General features: G+C 41.2%; 1 protein-coding gene across 7 annotated transcripts in view; it reads right to left on the bottom strand.

Annotated features, from left to right (window-relative positions):
- RABGAP1L (RAB GTPase activating protein 1 like) overlaps nucleotides 1–19,561 on the bottom strand; it is a 227,286-nt gene that overhangs the window by 53,644 nt on the left and 154,081 nt on the right. For 6 of the 7 annotated variants that reach the window (XM_059854584.1, XM_059854586.1, XM_059854587.1 and 3 more), the window contains one exon: nucleotides 5,251–5,379. In XM_059854584.1, the coding sequence (XP_059710567.1) occupies nucleotides 5,251–5,379 (129 nt within the window). Of the gene's footprint in view, nucleotides 1–5,250; nucleotides 5,380–12,103; nucleotides 12,361–19,561 lie in introns of those variants that run through there. The other variant, XM_059854590.1, reaches the window with a different exon arrangement.

The following is a 19,561-nucleotide window of genomic DNA, read 5'->3' as shown; positions in this document are numbered from 1 at the left end:
AGTGCAAATGAATAAAAACCAAACCAACCAAACTAAATAAAATAACTGAACAGTTTTACTAATGCTTAAACACCATGAAAATATAGCCTCACTACTGGGCAACATGCCTGCTCACTGGAATATTAAATAAGTATTATAAGTTAAAATAAATAAACATTTCAAGCTCCAACTGTTTTAAATTAACAACATTCCTTTCTATGGTGTTAACACTTATTACCAAGATTACAATCACATTTAACATCCAACTCCACTGCAGGCACTTGAATGTGATTTCCAGATGCTGGGTCATTGCAGTGCCCTACACCACAAAGCTGAGCAGAAAGAAGGAAGCTGGAGCTGCAACAGGACAGGAATTACAAAACATGACCCTTGTCACCAGGACAAGTGGATCTGCACTTTAGAGATAACAGCAGAGACATAATAAGGGCAATTGATCATTAGCTTTTCATAAGAAATTGCACACAAGCATGGCAGGGTTTTCTATAGATCTAAACCAAATCCTTTTCAATTTGGTTTGGCCTTTTCTGAAGAAGTTGATAAATGAGCAATTTTTAACCTGTCCTTTATACTGGAAGGTTAAATAGATACAACACTGGTAGAACCAATGCTTGTGTAGTTTCAGGGCCTTTCTGCAGTGCCCTCCTTTGTTCTTCTGCTGCATTTTGTGTTGTCTTAACATGACAGCAAGATCCCCAAGTATCTGGATAAGTACACACATACAGAGATAAGCACAGAGTGAGGGAATGCTCTAGAAAGAAGCGAGACAGCAAACCAGCTACTCTTAATCCTACCCATTGAAAGTCACATAAATCAACAGGTGAGTTAAACCATGTCTGTAAAAAACCACATCCAGATAGATTATCAACAGAGGTGTGAAGCCAGCCAGTCATCCCCACCAGAAAGGTGTGAGCTTCAAATCACCACTCTCAACTGAAAACATTTAAATGGCAACATTATAAACCTGCTTTAAATGTCACCACGGAACAATTCTGAAATGAGAACAAGCTTAGCACAGCTCCTGCTACTGTAGCCTGTTGTTCTTGTCTCTGCTATTATCCAGGGCCCTGGTGCCAGCTCCAGCTGTAGGTGACAGCCTTGGCAGTACAGTGAGAGGTGACAAAAATGTATTTGGCTGCTTTGCATTGGGAAAGGCACTGTTTTTATTCAGGGCCATTTGCTGGTGTTGAGAGCAGCAACCTCGTAATGCTGCTGGGGGGCCCAGTATGGCCCAGTATCATCCAGAAGGGAGATTTACACAGTTGGGAAGAAACTTTTCTTGGAAGAAGTTCAATATTTGAGATCTTTCCTGCTGCTGAGGATGGTGAAAGATGAGGCCAGGAGTCACTGCAGTGCCTGAGCCAGGTAACAGAAGGTGACTCTACAGATGCTGCAGAACAACCCTTCCCTGCAGGCTCCTGTGCATCTCATCCCACATGTTCACCTCACCTTCCCTGGGCACAGGGGACATCCCACAGGTCATTCTGAGGATGTCCCCACCTATCCATCTGGTGCACTCCACCTCTGACATTTCCAGAGCTGCAATGGGACACATTCTGAATTTCCAGAGCTAACACATGCTGAATATCAGCTCTGCTTGTTTGCAAATGCCACGGGACAGTCAAGGAGAAAGGGGCACAACTCCCTGAATTCACTGGAAAATTACAATCCAGGCAATGGTCATACAGAGTAGATCTCCCAGTGAGACTTTCTCCTGTTCCACACCTCACTTGCCTGAAGTCAGGTGGAAGAACAGTGGTGATGGGACTCCTCTATTAAAATCCAAGCTCATTATAACTTCTTTAGGACACACAGAGATCTGTGCAAGAGAAACTGCAAGACGATGCAAAAGGCAACTGAGGCAGATGTTGCGAGCATGAAGAATTTGTCAGCTGTTTTCATGAAACAGCACCATTAGGATTAACCTTCATGAAATCTAGAAGAGTGTCTTCATTCATTCATTTATAAAATTGGGCCTCCAGAGACACAGAAAAGCTTCTGAAAAATCTTGTAAAGACAGGAAAATGAGGAAAGTAAAAAATCCCCTCCCCAAAGCATATGCATAAAAATCCCTCTATGATTACAAATCCAGGCTATATTATTTCTTAGGCCCTATTATTTCATAGCATGAATTAGTTCAAAATGCTCTTCAACAATGGAATATGACCCAACAGGCTCTGCAGGAAAACACTACTGGTAATTCCAATTCCACTGATATTCCCAGTCATTTACTAGTAAATGACTGAAATCCAGACCTAGTGAATAACCACCAAAAATAATTCTTAATTGAAGAAGACATTCTCTAGCACATTCTACACAGAAATTTTATTTAATAGCAGCATTTTTCTTTGTATTTGCAGATCTACTCTTGAGAGAAAGACAGATACCAATCCTTTTCTTCAAAAAGTAGTATGATAGAACTATTTCCAACACAGCACTTTCAAAATCCAAGGGTTACATCCTGAACTCATTGAAAAGTTGTGAAATTAAGGAGAAAAAACACCAAGCAGTCTTAAATTTGCCTTCTGCAGGACTAGAAGTAGCTCAGCTAAAGCTCAAGAAAAAAGTAAGCAAGGAGAGGTGGATTTTTATTATATGTTAAACTCCTGTTTTGTTCTGAGGTAATGTGGGAACAAAATTAAAAGAAACACTGGAAAAGATATAGCTCACTATGAAGCCTGGCCACAACACAGCTCTGTTTTTAGGTTTTTATGCCTGTGTAATTAGCAGACGAATCTGAAGAAAATCCTCCATTCACTTACTGTGTGATACTTGCTCTAAAACCCTCTATTGTTTAGTCTACAAGTACTAATACAACCCACAAGCAGTGGAAAGACACACAGTGACTCTTTCATCCAGCACAAAAAAGCAGTTTAAGAGTCTGGTTCGGCTTTTTTAAAACAGAATAAGTTTTGCTGCATTCAACAAGACAGACTACTGCTCTCCATACAACCTCTGTGCTCCCTGGGACTCTACCACTGGTGATCAAGTCTAAAATCTCCTGTTTGAGCACGTCAGCTCCTGCAATTATTAGCACCTGGTGGTAAATAAATTCAATTATTCTAATGTCTAATTATAGAATCATAGACTAGTTTAGGTTGGAAGTGATCTCTGGAGGACATCTTGTCTAAACCACTCCTTGAAGGAGGGTGACCTTCAGCAGTCATCTGTGTTTGGAGTGTCTCCACAGATGGACACTCCAGAACCACCAAGGCCAACACATTCCTGTCCCTCCTAGACAGTACAAAAAACACGTCCAAAAGCCAATTTATTGTCACCAGTTAACAGGATCCAGGGACACACCAATGACCCAACAGCCACTGCTCCTCATCCTCATCCCACACCAGAGACCATGGCCAGAGAGATGCTCCAGTGACCATGGGGACAAGTGGCACCTGTGACAAGGGTGCAAGTCTGGGGACACACACTCATTTAATTTAAGTTTCACCCTCCCTCCAACGGAGTCTTGTGCTGAGTTTCCTCACATTGAGTTCCTGAAGTCCCTTACAGGATGAGTTGTACACCCAGGGAGTCAGCAGAGCCTGAGTCCCTAATCACACCAGAGCAGCAGTTACTGACACAGCAAAAGGTGACTTCAACCTTCCACTTTCTCCCACCCCTGATAGCCCCAGGTCTTTGGCTCTGAATTCTCTCTTCTTTTCAGTAATTCCTACTAATCCTCACACACGTCTATACAAGTCACACACACAAGGGGGGTGACTCAACTCCATGTTTGCTACACTCACCTGAGCTTTTCTCTTAACCAGAACCCACAGTGTGTGAAATCCTGTGTATGCAGTGAATTAATCCACTGTCAAACCCTACCCCTTCCTGTCAACTAACAGTTCAGAATGTCACTCTCTTCCCGTAACTGGCCCAAGGTGCTGAACCCTGAGCATCTGCCTCAGGTATATTTCAAAATACTTCCCCAATAAAGCACATCACCTACACATGCATCCAGTACTCAATGAAAAACTAATGACAAATAACATCATGTGACACACAATATATTGCACAAGAAAAGGAGAGAGGCATGAGAAAATTGACAAATAGCTCTTCCAACAGGTACCATGAAGACTTCAACCTCCCATCAGAAAATACACACTGAGTAAGTAGCATAAAGATAATTCTCCTGTACTTGTTAAGTCCTTCAATTACTCATTTTCAACAACCAAGCAGAGGACTAAACATCAAACTGCAGCCTTGTACTCACAAATAGTCTCTTTCAGCAGCAGAATTGAAATTCAAGTACAATTTTACTAAAACATTTGCACAGATCTTCTTTTCCTTGGCTAGAATAAACATTCAGATGGCAAGACCTATTTTTTCCTAAGATCAGTGTTTTAACCAGAAGGGGAAAAGCCCTTGCTTAATAAATGATGAAATGAAGCAGCACAAGGGAAATTAACAAATATATTGAGAGAGATAAAAAGAGGCAGAGTATTGCAGGAACATTCTTCCTAGTGGGATGTTCTCTGTCCATCACTGGGCCACACCAAACATGCACTTCCCATCAGAGCTCACATTCCAAGAAATGACTAAAACACTTTTTCTCCAAGATCAAACATTAAGCCCCTCCACAGCAATACATATTTCAACCAAAAAAAAAAAAAATTCAGGACCTTCCAAATGACCATGTTATGAACCTCTGCAGCCATTTTAAACAGGTTTCCACCCTCAACAAGTTACAGTCATGCTTCTCTAATTTGATTCAAGTCCAATACTTGTAGTCAGTAAGTTCAGAGTAGCCTGACTTCTGACAGCAGAATCTTGGGTAGGGTAGAATATAAAAACATATTCTGTCTTGGTAAGCTTGATATACAAACAAAACTCATTTCTACCTCAATTCCAATGTATTATACACAGCACTCAGCAGATAAACAGCTTCTGAGCAAAAAAAAAAATATCTGAGCTTTGTTTGAATGATTATCACACAGTGATTAATTGGTTTACTGCAGTCACTGTTTATAAAACAAATAAGGAATTAGTGAGTTCTGATAATTGTTGACAATGCACCGATTTTCTGTTTTAATTATTAGCTTGTACCCAAGCAGACACAGAGAGAAAAGGTCACAGATTCACTTTCTTTAAAGACAGAAGGTGTGTGTGTAATTATACAAACATATATCAAAAGCAATAAACCAGTGATTTAATTTCTTTACTTTGCCCATGCTACTGCCCTTCTTAATGTTGCATTTTACTCTTCCTGTACAAACTGCTGGCAGAATGAGAAGCAATGAAGTCCATCCTTACCTTAATATTGCAAGCTTGTTCCATCAGTCTCCGGGCGTTCTCCTCAGCTCTGTACCTCTTGGGCAGCTGAACCCTGAAGAATTTTAAAGCTCCTTCAAAATCAGCCTGGAGAAGGTCCTCTTTGGAGGTCTGCAATTAAACACAGGGAACTACAGTAAACCCTGGGAACACGCAGTCATGCTCTTCTACTTGATTTGTCATTTACTGGATGCATTCCAGACCACCAATATTCACATTAGCTCTAAGTCACCCTCCTTGAAATCAGCTCTTTTAACTCTGCTTCATATAACAAACAGAGACTAAAGCCCATCCAAGGAATCCTAGGCAGGGCAGCACAGAGGACTGCAACATGGGAATGGATTTTATCCTTCTATACTTGACAGGTAAGAAAGGGATTCTGGCTCAGCCTGTCAAGATGTCAGTGAAGAATAAAAAAACCCAAACAAGCAAACGACAAAAACCTAGGAGAAATTCTTACATTTCCTGGAAAGCTTGTGCATTAGACCATTACTGATTCTCATGGTACTGCCTTAAAAAGACAAAGCATATATATTTAATGTATGTATGGTCACAGACATGAAGAGCAGAAGCACATGATTCATACAAGGCATCAGCAAGTCAATGTGCTGAAGTCTGTGACACAATTTTCTCAAAGAACACTGCGCCAGAAAATGTTCTACATGTTTATTTCTACATCTCCCATGCTCCTGGACCTCTCAGTGGTGCCAAGTCTAAAAGGCCAGAAGATGTTACACATTCACCATGAATCCACTCCTGTCCCTGACAGAGCCATGTGGTTCACAGGGACAAATGTATCCATCCTCCAGGTTACTGACACCTGCACCAAGAGTTCAGAAGGTACCAAATCCCAAGCTTTGGGATAGTTCCTTTCAATGATTCACAGAAACGGAAGGTCCTGACAAGACATTCAGAACATCATTTCAAAAATGTGAATTTCAAGGGTTTTAGCCCAGAAAAGAGTAAACAAAACTCTGTCAACATAGGTACTCATATGGTGGAGATCTACACTGTGAAATGTGTATAACTGCAAATACCTCAGCAGCAGCACAGGCACTTTTGGTTAAGGTTAATTTGGTTAATTTTGGTTAATTGCTGAATTAATTGCTCATGTACCACTACCACCATTTACTTCCATGTGTGCCTCCTCTCCTTTCTCATGAGTAACAAATGCCCAGTGTCATTTTTTGCCTCATTACACACAGTAGGTACATTACACACACGTCGGTTTAAAGTTTGATTCTTAATTATGTTGTTATCCAGTGGAATCCAGAGAATCCCACAGTGGCTTGGGCTGGAAAGGAACTTAAAGGCCACCTCATTCCAACCTCCTGCCATGGGCAGGAACACCTTCCACTAGACCAAGTTGGTCCAAGTCCCATCCAGCCTGGCTTTGGACACTTCCAGGGATCCAGGGGCAGCCACAGCTTCTCTGGGCACCCTATGCCAGGGCCCCATCACCCTCACATGGAAGAATTTTTTCCAAATATTCCATCTAACCCAGTGCTCTGGCAGTTTGAAGCCATTCCCCCTTGTCCTGTCACTCCAGGCCCTTTTCCAAAGTCCATGTCCAGCTCTGTTCTTTTCTTTCCTTATTGAGTTCACTCAAGATTTGTTTGATCCTCCTGTTGTTGACTGCTGAAGAAGATGCTGGGTCATCACTACAGGGACCCAGGAAGAGCTGCCTTGGGGGTGCTGATGAGAAACATTCAGTTTTACAAACCATCCCATCTGATCCTGTCCATGTTCAGCTTTACAAACCATCCCATCTGATCCTGTCCATGTTCAGCTTTACAAACCATCCCATCTGATCCTGTCCACAATCATTGGCAGCTGCACAACTTGGCTGAGGCCCAATCTGATGAGGCTGAAGTGTTGACAGAAAGCTGGGGCAGTTGGTATGGGATGAATTAGATCCACCATCCAACATACTTCCCCTGGATGAGTCTTCCTGAGGCTGTGAATGCTCTTGCCACACTTAAAGCCAGATCACTGGGCTGGTTGTTGGAAGCTGTTGAGTGTGGTGAGAGCAGTTGGTCACGCCCAGCACCTCTTCCAAACCCAAAGGGCTTCCAGGGAAGTTCAGTGGATAGCAGTGGTGGAAAAGCAGTAGAGGTTTCATGGGATCACAGAATCCTTAAGGTTGGAAAAACCCTCTAAGATCTAAGATCACTGACCCAAGCACTTACCCAGAACTGCCAAGTCCACTGCTAAACCATGTCCTTAAGTGCCACATTTGCACAGCTTTGGAATTCTTCCATCACTTCCCCAGGCAGCCTGTTACAGTATCTGAGCACCTCTTCAGTGAAGAAATTTTTACTAATGTCCAATCTAATGGATATTAGGAAAAAATTCTGTTTTGATACCCAGCTCATCTCTCTTCTTTTGTTCTCAGCGATGTTGGTATCTGCCATCACTACCCAATTCAAACAGATTTCCTAATTGCTTGGCCAATTTGCCTTCTTAGGATGCTCCTGCACATCCAGTGCCCTCCTCTTCCCTTCCTTTACAGCAATTCTATGTAAAACATTTCAAATCAGATTTAATTTTCCCAGGCCTCTGCTTGAATCATTGTTATAGTACTATTTTTAACAGTCCCCAAAAAATTACATTTATTAAACTGAAACTATTGACAGCTTTGAGGTCTCCATGCTGAAAAATCTGTAGTCAAAGACAATCCCATAAGATCATGGAAATAAGAACTTCTCTAACAGAGTTTGCTCAACTAAGATTATAGTTATGAAAACTGCAAACCATCAAATTGTAAAGGTTGGTTAAATGAGTGATAGAGCCCAGGCATGTCAGTTCCTTCTACTTCACTGAAAATATTTCCATTTCCTTAAAATCATCTGTTCATCAAAATACTAGTTTCACTATTAAAATCACATAAAAAAAAGTGAAAAATAGAAATTTTGACATCCCAGGATTGACATTTCTTGACATTTTGTGACTTTAATCAATAAATTATAAATATATCTCTGGAAACTTCTGGCAGCTGTTTGAGAGGCAGAGATTTGTAAATCCTTGGTTGAAGTCACTCAACTCCTGAAACTCATCAACAGCTGATTTCTAAACAGCTGATTTCTCTTACGAAACCATCTGTAAGTTTAATGAGCTAATCATTAAAGTTTGGCAGGTGCATTGCATTTGTGAACTTCAGGAAAGTTTTTTATTATTATAGATGTTATTTTTAAATCAACATATTTTTGATTAAAATCTATTTTCAAACCCAAGCAAATAAAGAGACTTAGTCAGAATTATGACCCAAAGGCTCAGTTTGCATTCTAGGGTGGGTTTGACTAAATATGTTCTCAAACGTTCTTCCCACATCACTTAAGTATTTCAATATAGTCATAAAATTATCTCAAATGAATGAGCTGAAAATTAGGAAAAGCCCTTTCCCAAAAGTATTAGCAAAGCTTTCAAATCTAAAGGTAAAGTTTGGAAAAACAGCAAACGTTCAAAAAGCAAGAACAGAATTTGAGAGACTTAAACAATGTTAATTCCTTTTTTAAAGTAAATAATGTTCCTGCTACTTTTACCAAAATGTTTAGGAAACTGATTAAGACAAAGGGAAAAGCCTTAGATTTTTTCTTTAATTTAATTTCTCTGTCTTCAATTATTAATCCTGCTGCTTCATTTATTACTGCCTCTATCAAAACTCCTATTCCCACCTGGGAACCAACATAGCAGAAGAAATTTTGGATGAACCACACTGCACATCCTTAATTTAGTTCTTCCTCTTTCGTACAAACAGATGAAAATTACTTATTTCCATGGAATTTTAGGTACAAATTTCGATTCCTGTAGAATGTCAGTGAGCATAAACCACCTGTTTTACACTTTATTGAACACGTGTCAGAAATGAGGCCAAGATGTTGAAGTCTGAAAAGAACCTGACCATGCTTTACTATTAAATTTGCTTCTGGGACACTAAAAATGTTTGTAAGTATCCTCCAATTTTTCAGTATTTATATACATAAATATAAAACTTATTATTAGATATATTAATAAATGTATATGTTTATATACCTAATGTATATGTTTATATACCTACAAGCAAATATGATATTTATGTTTATGTATATAAGTGTATATACACTTATACACATAAACATATTATTTATGTACAGAAAATGTACAAATGTACATACATATATTTATATACATATGTATACACAAACATACATATGTTCACAAAAATGTATTTATACATAAATGTATGTATATACGTTTATATACATACAGTATTTATTTCCATAAATATATATAGCATGGATTATATATAATATGATAATATCTATTTATATTATATACATAATACTAATGTATAGATATAATATATGTTATATGAAAGTATATTTTGTTATTTATTGACTATAACACACAGATCTTAACTCCTATAAAAATTTTCTGGGTTTAACTTCTTAAAGAAGATACACAGTGTAAGACCAAGGTACACAAGCTATTTCCTGCTAACCCAGAGTGCAGTGCTGCTTGCTGCATGACTTTGTTCTGTGCTGCCCTTTGACAGGAGCCACAGAGCTGAGGGCTGCTCAGTGAAATTTACATTTCACAGGAAATGTAAATCCCCTGACCTTCTCTGCTGGAGAAACTCAGGCTCCAGGCCTGGGCAAGTTTGGTGGACAAAACTGTGCTGCAGTAACATCAGAACACACTTATAGGGCAATACACCAAACTCTTGTGCTGGCTTTTTTTATACTATATTATCAAACCCTTCTTTTCCTAAATGAAATCCATGCTCTCTGTAACATGTTGGTACAAAAATGTTGTGGGGGAAAGAAAACCTCAAGGTTTGTGAGTGGAGAGCTGGGATCCACAACCACAGCACTGCTCTTGTGCACACTCAGTGAATCCCTCTTCAGGCCCTGCCTTTCTATGGAGCTCCAAACTTACATGGCAAAGTTCACTCTGCCACACACAGAACTGATGCAAGTGGGTAAGAAAATCTCCTGGCTTCACCCACTCGGGGTCATTCCAAAGGGAGCAAACCTCCCAAAACTGGTGCTGTTCTACCTGCCCAGAAGTGTGCTCAGGTAGGAGGTGATCAGAATTTTTCTAAGACTGGCATAAATTGTATTTATCACCTAATACTGCAATGACACATGCTCTACCCACCCCAGGCATTTATCCCCAAAACCACAGCAGAGAAAGAAGCTATGCACATTCAAAAAAAAAAAAAGTGTTTCATTGTAAGAAACACTGATGCTTTGAAGGATCTTCAGTTCTGATCAAATTCCTGGTCCTCAGACGTGTCTCATTTTTGAAATATTACCAGAACACAGTCTCTCCTTTCTGAGAAGGGTGTGTGTCAAAAGGCCTGTATGTCAGGAGAGGCATATTTGACTAATAAAACCTGACAGGGAATCACATTGACTCTGCAAGTCAAGTCTCTCTCATTACACAAAGCACAATTTGTACTATTTTACCTTTTTCACACTCTTTATTTCCTTTTAATAAACAACACTATGCCACTCAGCAAAGCCAACCTGCCTGGAAGATAAGGGATGTGAAATTGCCTGGTGTTCCCCATGGGCCAGATACAAAACCTGGTGAAGTGAAAAAGAGCTGGGTGGTTTTGTCTCTGCTTTCCTTAGAGCTCATCACAGCACAATTCAGGGTGATTTGGCAGCCCTTGCCCAAGAAAAACCATCGACAGGATGAGTGTTTTGGTACTCTGGGAGATAACTGGAATAATGATAACACACCCAACAGCTCAAACCTTGCATCATCAGGGACCAGACTCAATTCTACAAGTGACCGTAAATCCCCAAATGCAGCTGCACTGTAGTAATGTGAATTTTTGATTTTTATGTGGCATCTCCCAGAGCAGGGACACAATGTTCCAAGCACCCACGCTGTCTGTACCACTGAACAGGTTGTAACACACAGAGCACATGGATTCCTGTGGATCCTGAGCAGCACCAAGATGGGTTCAGTAGGATGAAAAAAATGGACATGTCACTGTATATAACCACATTATGGGTGTGGGAATAAAGGAAAGGCACCACAGGAAATGAGGGGGAGCAGGAAAGGACTGTGTTCCCATGGATCACACAGAAATGCCATTCTGGTGTGCCAGGCCAGGGACAGAGCTGCAGCCAGGCGTGGTTACAGCACCCTGAGCAGACCCAGCCAGGTCTAGGCACTGACTCCGGGATTTGCCACCCTTCTGTGGGTTTAGGGCTGCTTTGTACAGCAGCAGAAATGAGAAAAGCGTGTTCTCTGTGCCATAGCATGGCACACCAACTGCAGGCACCCCCCACACAGACAGCATTTGCCATGATGGATGAAAACACCCTTAACAATTTATTTCCCAGATAATTTTCAACTTTTTTACATACTGTCAACTGCCTTTCCAAAACCAAACACAGAAACAGCCAAAAGCCAAAATACATCAACACAGCCTGATTTTTAAATGACGAGTCTGTAAAGCCAACCTATGATATGAAAAGTATAAAATCTGAAATGCTGACCATTAATGCATTTGGCATCAGTACCTAGAAGGTGACTGGGCACACTGCTTATCTGGAATCATTACTGAGAACAAAAGCACTCAGGGATTTAGATGTTTTTTTAAGATTCAGCCCTGGCTGATGATCCTTAAGGAGTGGCACTGGTCCCCATTAGCAGGACGAGTGTCCAGCCTTGCTGAGCCAACATCAGAAAGAAGGACTCCCTGCTTAAGAGATGGATTACGAGGAGCTGAGAGGAAAAAACAAGAGCCCCCTCATCCCTCCTGGGGGCAGAGGCAGGGTTGGGAGGGAGAATGGCAAATTCCCAAGGAATTCATTTCATGGAAAGGTGATCTCACCGCAAGCAGCCGAGGCACAAAGAGGCGATGCCCCATGCCCAGAAGTTCCAGCACCCGACACGCGTATTCATTCACCAACTTGCTCCTCTCGTCGTGCATGTCCTGGGACTTCTTGGCAGGTGGGGTGAGCTTGGCAGCCGGGCTCTTGCAAGGTACCCCTTCTTCCATGAGCAGCAAGTAGTAAGAATCCAGAGTGAGAAGAACAGGCTTTATAAACGGCAATTTCCAAAAGTGCAAGATTAGGAGAGCCAGCCTCCAGTCTCTGGAATGGGTTTGGATGGCTGCTCCAGCAACGCCCCTTTAGCCTCTCAGGAGAAGAAAAGCATCTTTGCTAAGAATCGAGGAAAAATATGATCCACCGTGCTGGCTCAGCCAGAGTCCGAAGGAGATTTGAAAAACAAACCAGAGAAACCATGGATCTAAAAAAGGACATAAAAATCAGGAAAATGGCAGGGAACGAGCACGGGGCAGCTGGGCTGGGAGCAGAGCAAGGGCGAGCTGCGGACGCTCAGTTCCAGCGCGGGTGTGCGGGAGCCGGGAGCGGCAGCAAGGGCAGCACAGCCCGGGCAGTTGTGAGGCTGCACAGAGAAAAGGATGAGCTCATTGCAATCCCGCTCCGACAACAGCGCTCGCTCAGCATCAGCCACGAACGAGTGGGAAAGGGGGGCTGGGAGCACCAGGAGGAAAGGAAAGAGGAGGAGGAGGAGGAGGAGGAGGGGGTGCCTGGGCACCGGGAGCCTCTCAGGGGATGAATGCCGTAATAAGAAACCAATGGTGAGCACGGACGGACGGTCGGGCTCCCACCCTGCCGCCCTCCGTCAGCTCTCTGCTGGGCTCTGGCTGTTCCATCAGCAGCACATCAGCCGCATCCTTTCAGGCTCCCTAGCGGAGAGGGATCGGCCTCCCAGCCGATGGAACTGCTTGTACATGCAGTCTGCTTGGGAACGATGAAACAGCCACAGTGTGGGTGGGGCAGGGCACCCTAACCCTCCCAGTGACCACCGGAGAGGGGCCAGGGTGCCGGGATGCGCTCGGGGAGCCACACACAGCCCAGCTGCGGGCTGAAACTCAGTCACGTAAAACACCAGCACCGCCAGCGCTGTGCTCTCGGGAGGTGCTTCTTAATCTGGAGGCGATGGGCAGACAGGGAGTGATGTCAGCACATGCGTTCGTATGGATTCTAGAAAAGCGCCGCACGTTTGTGAGCAGAATGCAATGATGTCAAACCTGGAGCGGCCCGGCCGCCTCCCCGTGCCAAGCGCAGCCCAAGCGCCCCGGCCATCTGCTCCAGGCAGCCCAGCAGGTGCGGCTCCAGCTCACACGGCTGCCTTTGGAAAACATGGCTTTATGCTCCTTCCTTTTAGCCTCACCGTAAAATGGGCTGTGTAACAGAACAACACCCATTTCCAATTGCTGCAACAGGCAGAAATACTCCACATTTCTAAAGGTCATCATTTAAAATATTGTGAGAAGCTCTAAACCACATCAATGGCAAACACTTCTGTAACTGTATATTTAAACTCTAAAGATCATTTTCCTAACATATCAAGAAAAAACATATTTGCTTCAAATACTAATAGAAAGTAAATATCCAGAGGATGGGGTCACTGCTTTAAAATAATAAACATATTAATGAGTAGCTAAAATGTGGAGATCATTGAGTGAAAAGTGAACTGAAGTATAATTATACTAAGAATCTGTATTTTAATACAGAGGGGGGATAGGGAGTGGTATTTGAAGTTGTTGGCCTGAGGGGACGCAGGAAGGAGCTGGGAAAAGCATTAAAGCATAAGTCAGAAGTCCAAGGCAGCAGAAGATGCCAATGGGGCCCCCAAGGCTGATGATACAGGACTGACTCAGCTGAAGGCCCTGCAGATGTGCACTAGTGAACAGGCTGCTCCACAGATGGTGCTCTGCCAGCTGATTTAAATCCCCCAGCTTACAAGCCAGTGTTCTTCACGTGAAAATCTGCAAAGGCTGCTGCAACTCTGCCAGGCTGAGATGCAGGTGTTCACTGAGGGCCTTGTGCACAGCAGCCACAACCAGCACACATTTCATTCCAGTTTAACGCTGTGGGCAGGATGGGAACTCTCCCATTCTTTCCAAGCTCCATGCACACACAGTTCCAGAGATTCAGGTTTATTTTTCAGCCCAACCCAGCACAGGTTACACACCAGAAATGTTTCTAGGGAAAGGGTTTAAAGGAAAGGAGGCAGCTTTGCCTGTTTCTGAATTCTGTGTTAAACACATGCTGGTCAGCGTGATATTCTAGAAACATCAGGTTCTGCTGCTCTATGTGAATAAAAACCTTGCTTAAAACAATAAAAAAGGAAGAAGTAAGAGCACTGGAAGTGTGGGTGCTGGGCAGAAGTTACAGAACTGACCAGGCGCAGAGCCACCAGTGACCTGAGGGCTAAACAGGCAGTGGGATAGGGAATTCAGAACACCAGCAGTGTCAAAAGCCTTTAATTCTTTATTGGACTTTTATTCTTTATCAGACTTTAATCAGCTAATAGCTCTGATCCTCACAGAAATTCAGGTTTGGTTCATTTTGGTTAAGGTCTGGGCCTATGAAAAATGGAATTAACTGATGATTAAATAAAGTCTGGAAGTCTAAAAATTTGTAATGAGACCCCATAGTCAGAGGTGAAAACCAGATGAATTCAGGTTATAAATGAGTGCAAATTTTTAGGAATGAGGAAAATTACCTGCGGGATTACTTTCTCAAGAAATGTAGTCTGCTACCATCATTATATTTTTTACATCATGCCTGGAATTTTTTAAGAAGTTTCAAATACAAAAACTTCCAAGCCTTGACCAAAAAATCTTAAAATCTTCTTAATTTTATCAGTTGATATCCATTGTTCCATGGTTTTCAGCAACTCCTTTCACACAGTGTAACTGTAAACCATCATTCAGATTTTTATACTTACTACCGTTCTTATTTATTTCCATATCCTCACTGAACTCTATAACTTATTATAATTTATATTTATCCATGTCTGACCAGGAACTGTGATTTTTCCTTCATGTATACCATTGGATTACTGTCTCAAATTCTTCAGAAGGGCCTGACTGAAGTCAATTAAAAACCTAAAAATGGCCCGAAAGGTAATAACTAAGGCAGAAACAAGATGTCTGAGGATAAACACACATTACTCGTGCTTTGACTTTCATCTCATGGACTGTCTGGCCTGTAAGTGCAGGAAAATTCTGTTTCTGGCCTTCCTGTCCATGAAATGCCTGCTCACTCACACAGCTCTGATGCAGTTCAGAGCTGCTTACACTCACACAGCTGAGGCCCACTGAACTCAGAAGAAATAACTGCCAAAACAGTCTCATAGTAAACAAAACCATACAGAATATTACTTGAAATTATCTACATTCTGTACCAAGGATCTTGATGGGCAGTCCTTTATAAATCTCTGTATTTTAAAATATTAAATCTCTGAAATTACTAACTTTGAAAAGCTAAATAGACTAAGATGGGAATAAAAAAAGAAAAGGTTATACTTTAAGTCTGTGGTATTTTCAGGGTCCCCAGGATGAATTGATGAATCTGACTGCATGTTTTTAGAAGGCTAATTTATTATTTTATGATATTATATTAAAGAATGTTATACTAAAACTATACTAAAGAATAAAGAAAGAATACAGACAGAAGGCTTAACAAGATACTAATGAAAAACTCGTGACTGCTTCCAGAGTCCTGACACAGCTGGCTGTGATTGGTCATTAAGTTACAACAATTCACATGTTGGATAAACAATCTCCATCCCATTCCAAAGCAGCAAAACACAGGAGAAGCAATCAGATAATTTTTTTTCTGAGACTTCTCAGCTTCCCAGGAGAAGAAATCCTGGCAAAGGAATTTTTCAGAAATTATGACAGTGACATTAGTCTACTCCTGTCAAAGGATAAGACAGCCAGCACCAGAACAGCTCTGCAGCAATCCACAGGAGTGACATTATGGCCACAGTAAGAATTTAACCCTCTTATCACAAATTACTTTGTGTTTTCTGTTCTTCAGGGCTAATTACAGCTGTTTAATTTGGATTTAGCAAATCCAGATTATACAGCTGTATACAGAGAGAACACATGGAACACAGAGAGAACACACTGTACACAGAGAGAACACATGGAACCAATAGGTTTCCACAGCAGGTTCCAGCAGGGATCCATGCTGGTTGGTTCTTGAACAGCTTGGGAAGAGGATAAGGATGGGATGACTGTCTGCAGATCTCCTCAATTATTCAGGGATTTAAAGACAGGGGTTACAATAAAGAGCTGCAGAAGGGCCATAAAAGACTGAGTGACTGGGCAGTAGAACAGCCAAGGAAAGTCAATGCAGATAAATCTGAATTGATGCATATGGAGAACAGCATCAATTTTCCACATAAATTATAGACTGAGAGCTGACAATTGCTACTCAGAAATGGATCTTGGGACTCACTGAGGAGAGTCCTATGAAAATATCACATCAGTGCACAGTGGAGGTCAACAAAATGCATCAATGTGGGAACCACCAGGGAAAGAGCAGAGATCTAACCAGAGGAACACCATTATTCTTCAGTAACTTCATGTGGGATCCTTCTCTGGGATCATTCACCATGCTGATCCTCCCTTTTCAAAAAAGGGATAACAGAGATGGAGAAGTATTTAGAGAAGGAAGGCTCCAAAGGAAGAGATAAAAAGACTGTGATTATTAAGCCTGGAAAACAGAAATTGCTGTGGGATATGCAGACTTAAAAAGTCCTGAGTGTTGTGGAGAAAGGGAAGAGATACCAAGTGTCCAAAATGCCTGCTGACAGAGGAACCTCACATGAAAGTCACAGGGTCCAAAGCAAACAAAATAATCATTAAACTGAGAAAATCTCTGGGCTACTCACTCACATGTGTTCAAAAAGCGAGCAAAAAAAAAAAGCCATGAAATAACAATCCATGCAGAATTATTAAACATGAGACACCACTTTTTTCTCAGAGTTTTCAAGACATAAATTGCCAGAGGCAAAAGAAAATTCTTAGAAGTCTTTCCCACATATCTGCTGCTGGCAGACACTGGCGTAGACAAGCCAGTACAAGTCTGGTGTGGAATGATTTATATGTTTTCATTCACTTCAATTACATACTTGGAGAAAATATTTTCCCAAAGAATGATTAAATTTGCTAGGTACATGAGATAGACACACTATATTCAAATTATACCCAAAAAATGACAACAAATTAATTATAATATTTTTATATATAATATTTAATCATTATTTAAAATAATTATAATAAAAATAATGGTTTCAGTCAGAACTGTATGTAACCCTGGAAACACCATCTTCACTTTCCAACATCCAGAAATTAACAACACATGATATAATAGGAGTCATTATTACCTAAATTAGAGTTCAGTGGTGCTAAATAAATTCAGGTCAACAAATTTCATGTTTTTTTCTCTGCTACCAATCCTCCTTTTGAAAAGGGAGTATGTCTCCACCCTCAAAACTCAAAACTTAGTGTGAATATTCACCTAACAGGAACAGAACTGATTTTAGGTGTTAGGAGGAGATCAAATGGGCAGAGGGAGTAACTGATCAGCAAAGGATGAATTTTCAACACACAAATAAATGTGGACTTCTAAAAATAGAAAATATGTTTTACTAAGGCTGGAAAATCAGTGGTCTGGAAGTTGAATGATTCTGGACATTTTCAGGCACAGACTTTTCTTTCTAAAGAGATCATCTCTAAAAATCACCCAGGACAGGCTTTTGGGGTAGAGGAAGTAGGTCTGTGGGAAAAATTATTTAGCAAAACTTAATATTTAAGGAAATCTTCAATTTAGAAACTAGAAATACAAAACCAGTACTCTGAAAGCCTCTTAAAGCCTGAATTTCTTGTGCTCTGCTCAATGCAGAAGGCCTTAAAGGAGAACAGATGGTTCTGCTCTCTAGCTCCAAAGAGTCAGGATCCTCTTCACTTCCTCAGGTGTCAGCTCTTACCTTGGGATCAGTTACATGAAGAAGATATAAAAAAAGGGGTATAAAAATAAATCTATTTTGCCTTAGATTCTAATGTGGACATTTCTGATTTTTTCCTTGAAAAGAGCCTTTTGAAAATGTAATGCAATTACACAGTGGACTAAACCAGCTCACCTGGAATCAAACCCAGTTCTGGCTGGAAAGAAAGTTGTCACTGTCAACTCCTGGCCTAAAGCAATGATGACTTAAAAAATCAGTTCAGGCTCCTCAAGCCATTGCAAATGCAAAGAAAGAACAGAGCAAGAATCAAAACTCTTCAACACAAGGCCTCAGTCACATTACCTACAATCTTAGTGCCCTTTTCATCTGATACCTCTCCAAAATTACCATAATTGCCGTAATTGCCATAATTTCATTCCTGACTCAAAGGCAATTGACATTTCTGAATTATCTGCATTGGCAATATGCAAGTTTTACCTAAAACAAGCACCAGTGCAGTCTTCACTGCCTGCAGAGGTTTAGCCAATAAGATTATACAGAATTTCTGTAAGATATGGAAGAAGTTGGTCACTCAAACTTTTTTTTCTTATATTGCTTGCTTTTATATAAAAGATAAAACTGATTTCCTTACTTGCTGACCTGAACCCCTTGGGTTTTTCCTTTTTCACTTCCTTAAAAGACAACACTACTTTTGAAACATTAATGCCCCAGGCCAGACCGTGGCAAGTGATAATTTCAGGAGCAAATGATAAAGGGAGGCACAATCCCAAGGGATGTCACACTGGTCATTTCAGTTTCCACTGGCAGCCACACATCCCTGAGGGAATGGGTGGAACTTTCCCACGATCAGCAGGACCTAAGGTGCTCAAAGACAGATGACTGCTCTGACTACCTCCACTCCTCACAAGGAGAAAGTTTTAAACTTTAACAGAGAAAAAAATTTCAGATCTGCTTTGAAGGTTCTGGTGCAAGTGGTAATTCAGGAGAGAACTGATCTGGGTAAAATCTGAGAAGAGCTAGGTCCGATGTCTGCCCAAGGAAGACAAAGTGAAAAAAGAAAAGCTACAATTGATTATGTGTTCCTTAAGAATTGAAATGTAAATCTATACAGAAGTACAGCCCGATTTTATTCAGAATTTTTGCTCTTACACCAATTCCCTTCTAAGGTGGGGACAAAGTATTTGTGGAACCCTCTGGTTAGTCAGGAATAATATTTCACACAAACATAAGAGCACAACACAGTCCTCAGAGTTACCAGAGCAGAATTCTTTAGAAATAAGAAAATACAACATAAATTCAGAAAACATGATGTGACCTCTGTTAGAGATCCAGTCACCTCTGGAGGTGATGCAGAAGATGCACTGGAGTTCAACCACACTGAGAGTACTGGGTTATTTAATAAACAATGTGAATGGGCTCTGTCACCACTTCAAGGTGATAAAAGCAAGTGGGAGTGGTGCTGGAAGGGAACTGTTTAAGATGAAGGACAATG

The sequence above is a fragment of the Haemorhous mexicanus genome, chromosome 9, assembly GCF_027477595.1.
Source record: "Haemorhous mexicanus isolate bHaeMex1 chromosome 9, bHaeMex1.pri, whole genome shotgun sequence".
In the NCBI taxonomy this organism is placed as follows: Eukaryota; Metazoa; Chordata; class Aves; order Passeriformes; family Fringillidae; genus Haemorhous; species Haemorhous mexicanus.
The sequence above is the reverse complement of the archived record's forward strand: the minus strand, read 5'-3'. Positions and strand labels throughout refer to the sequence as shown.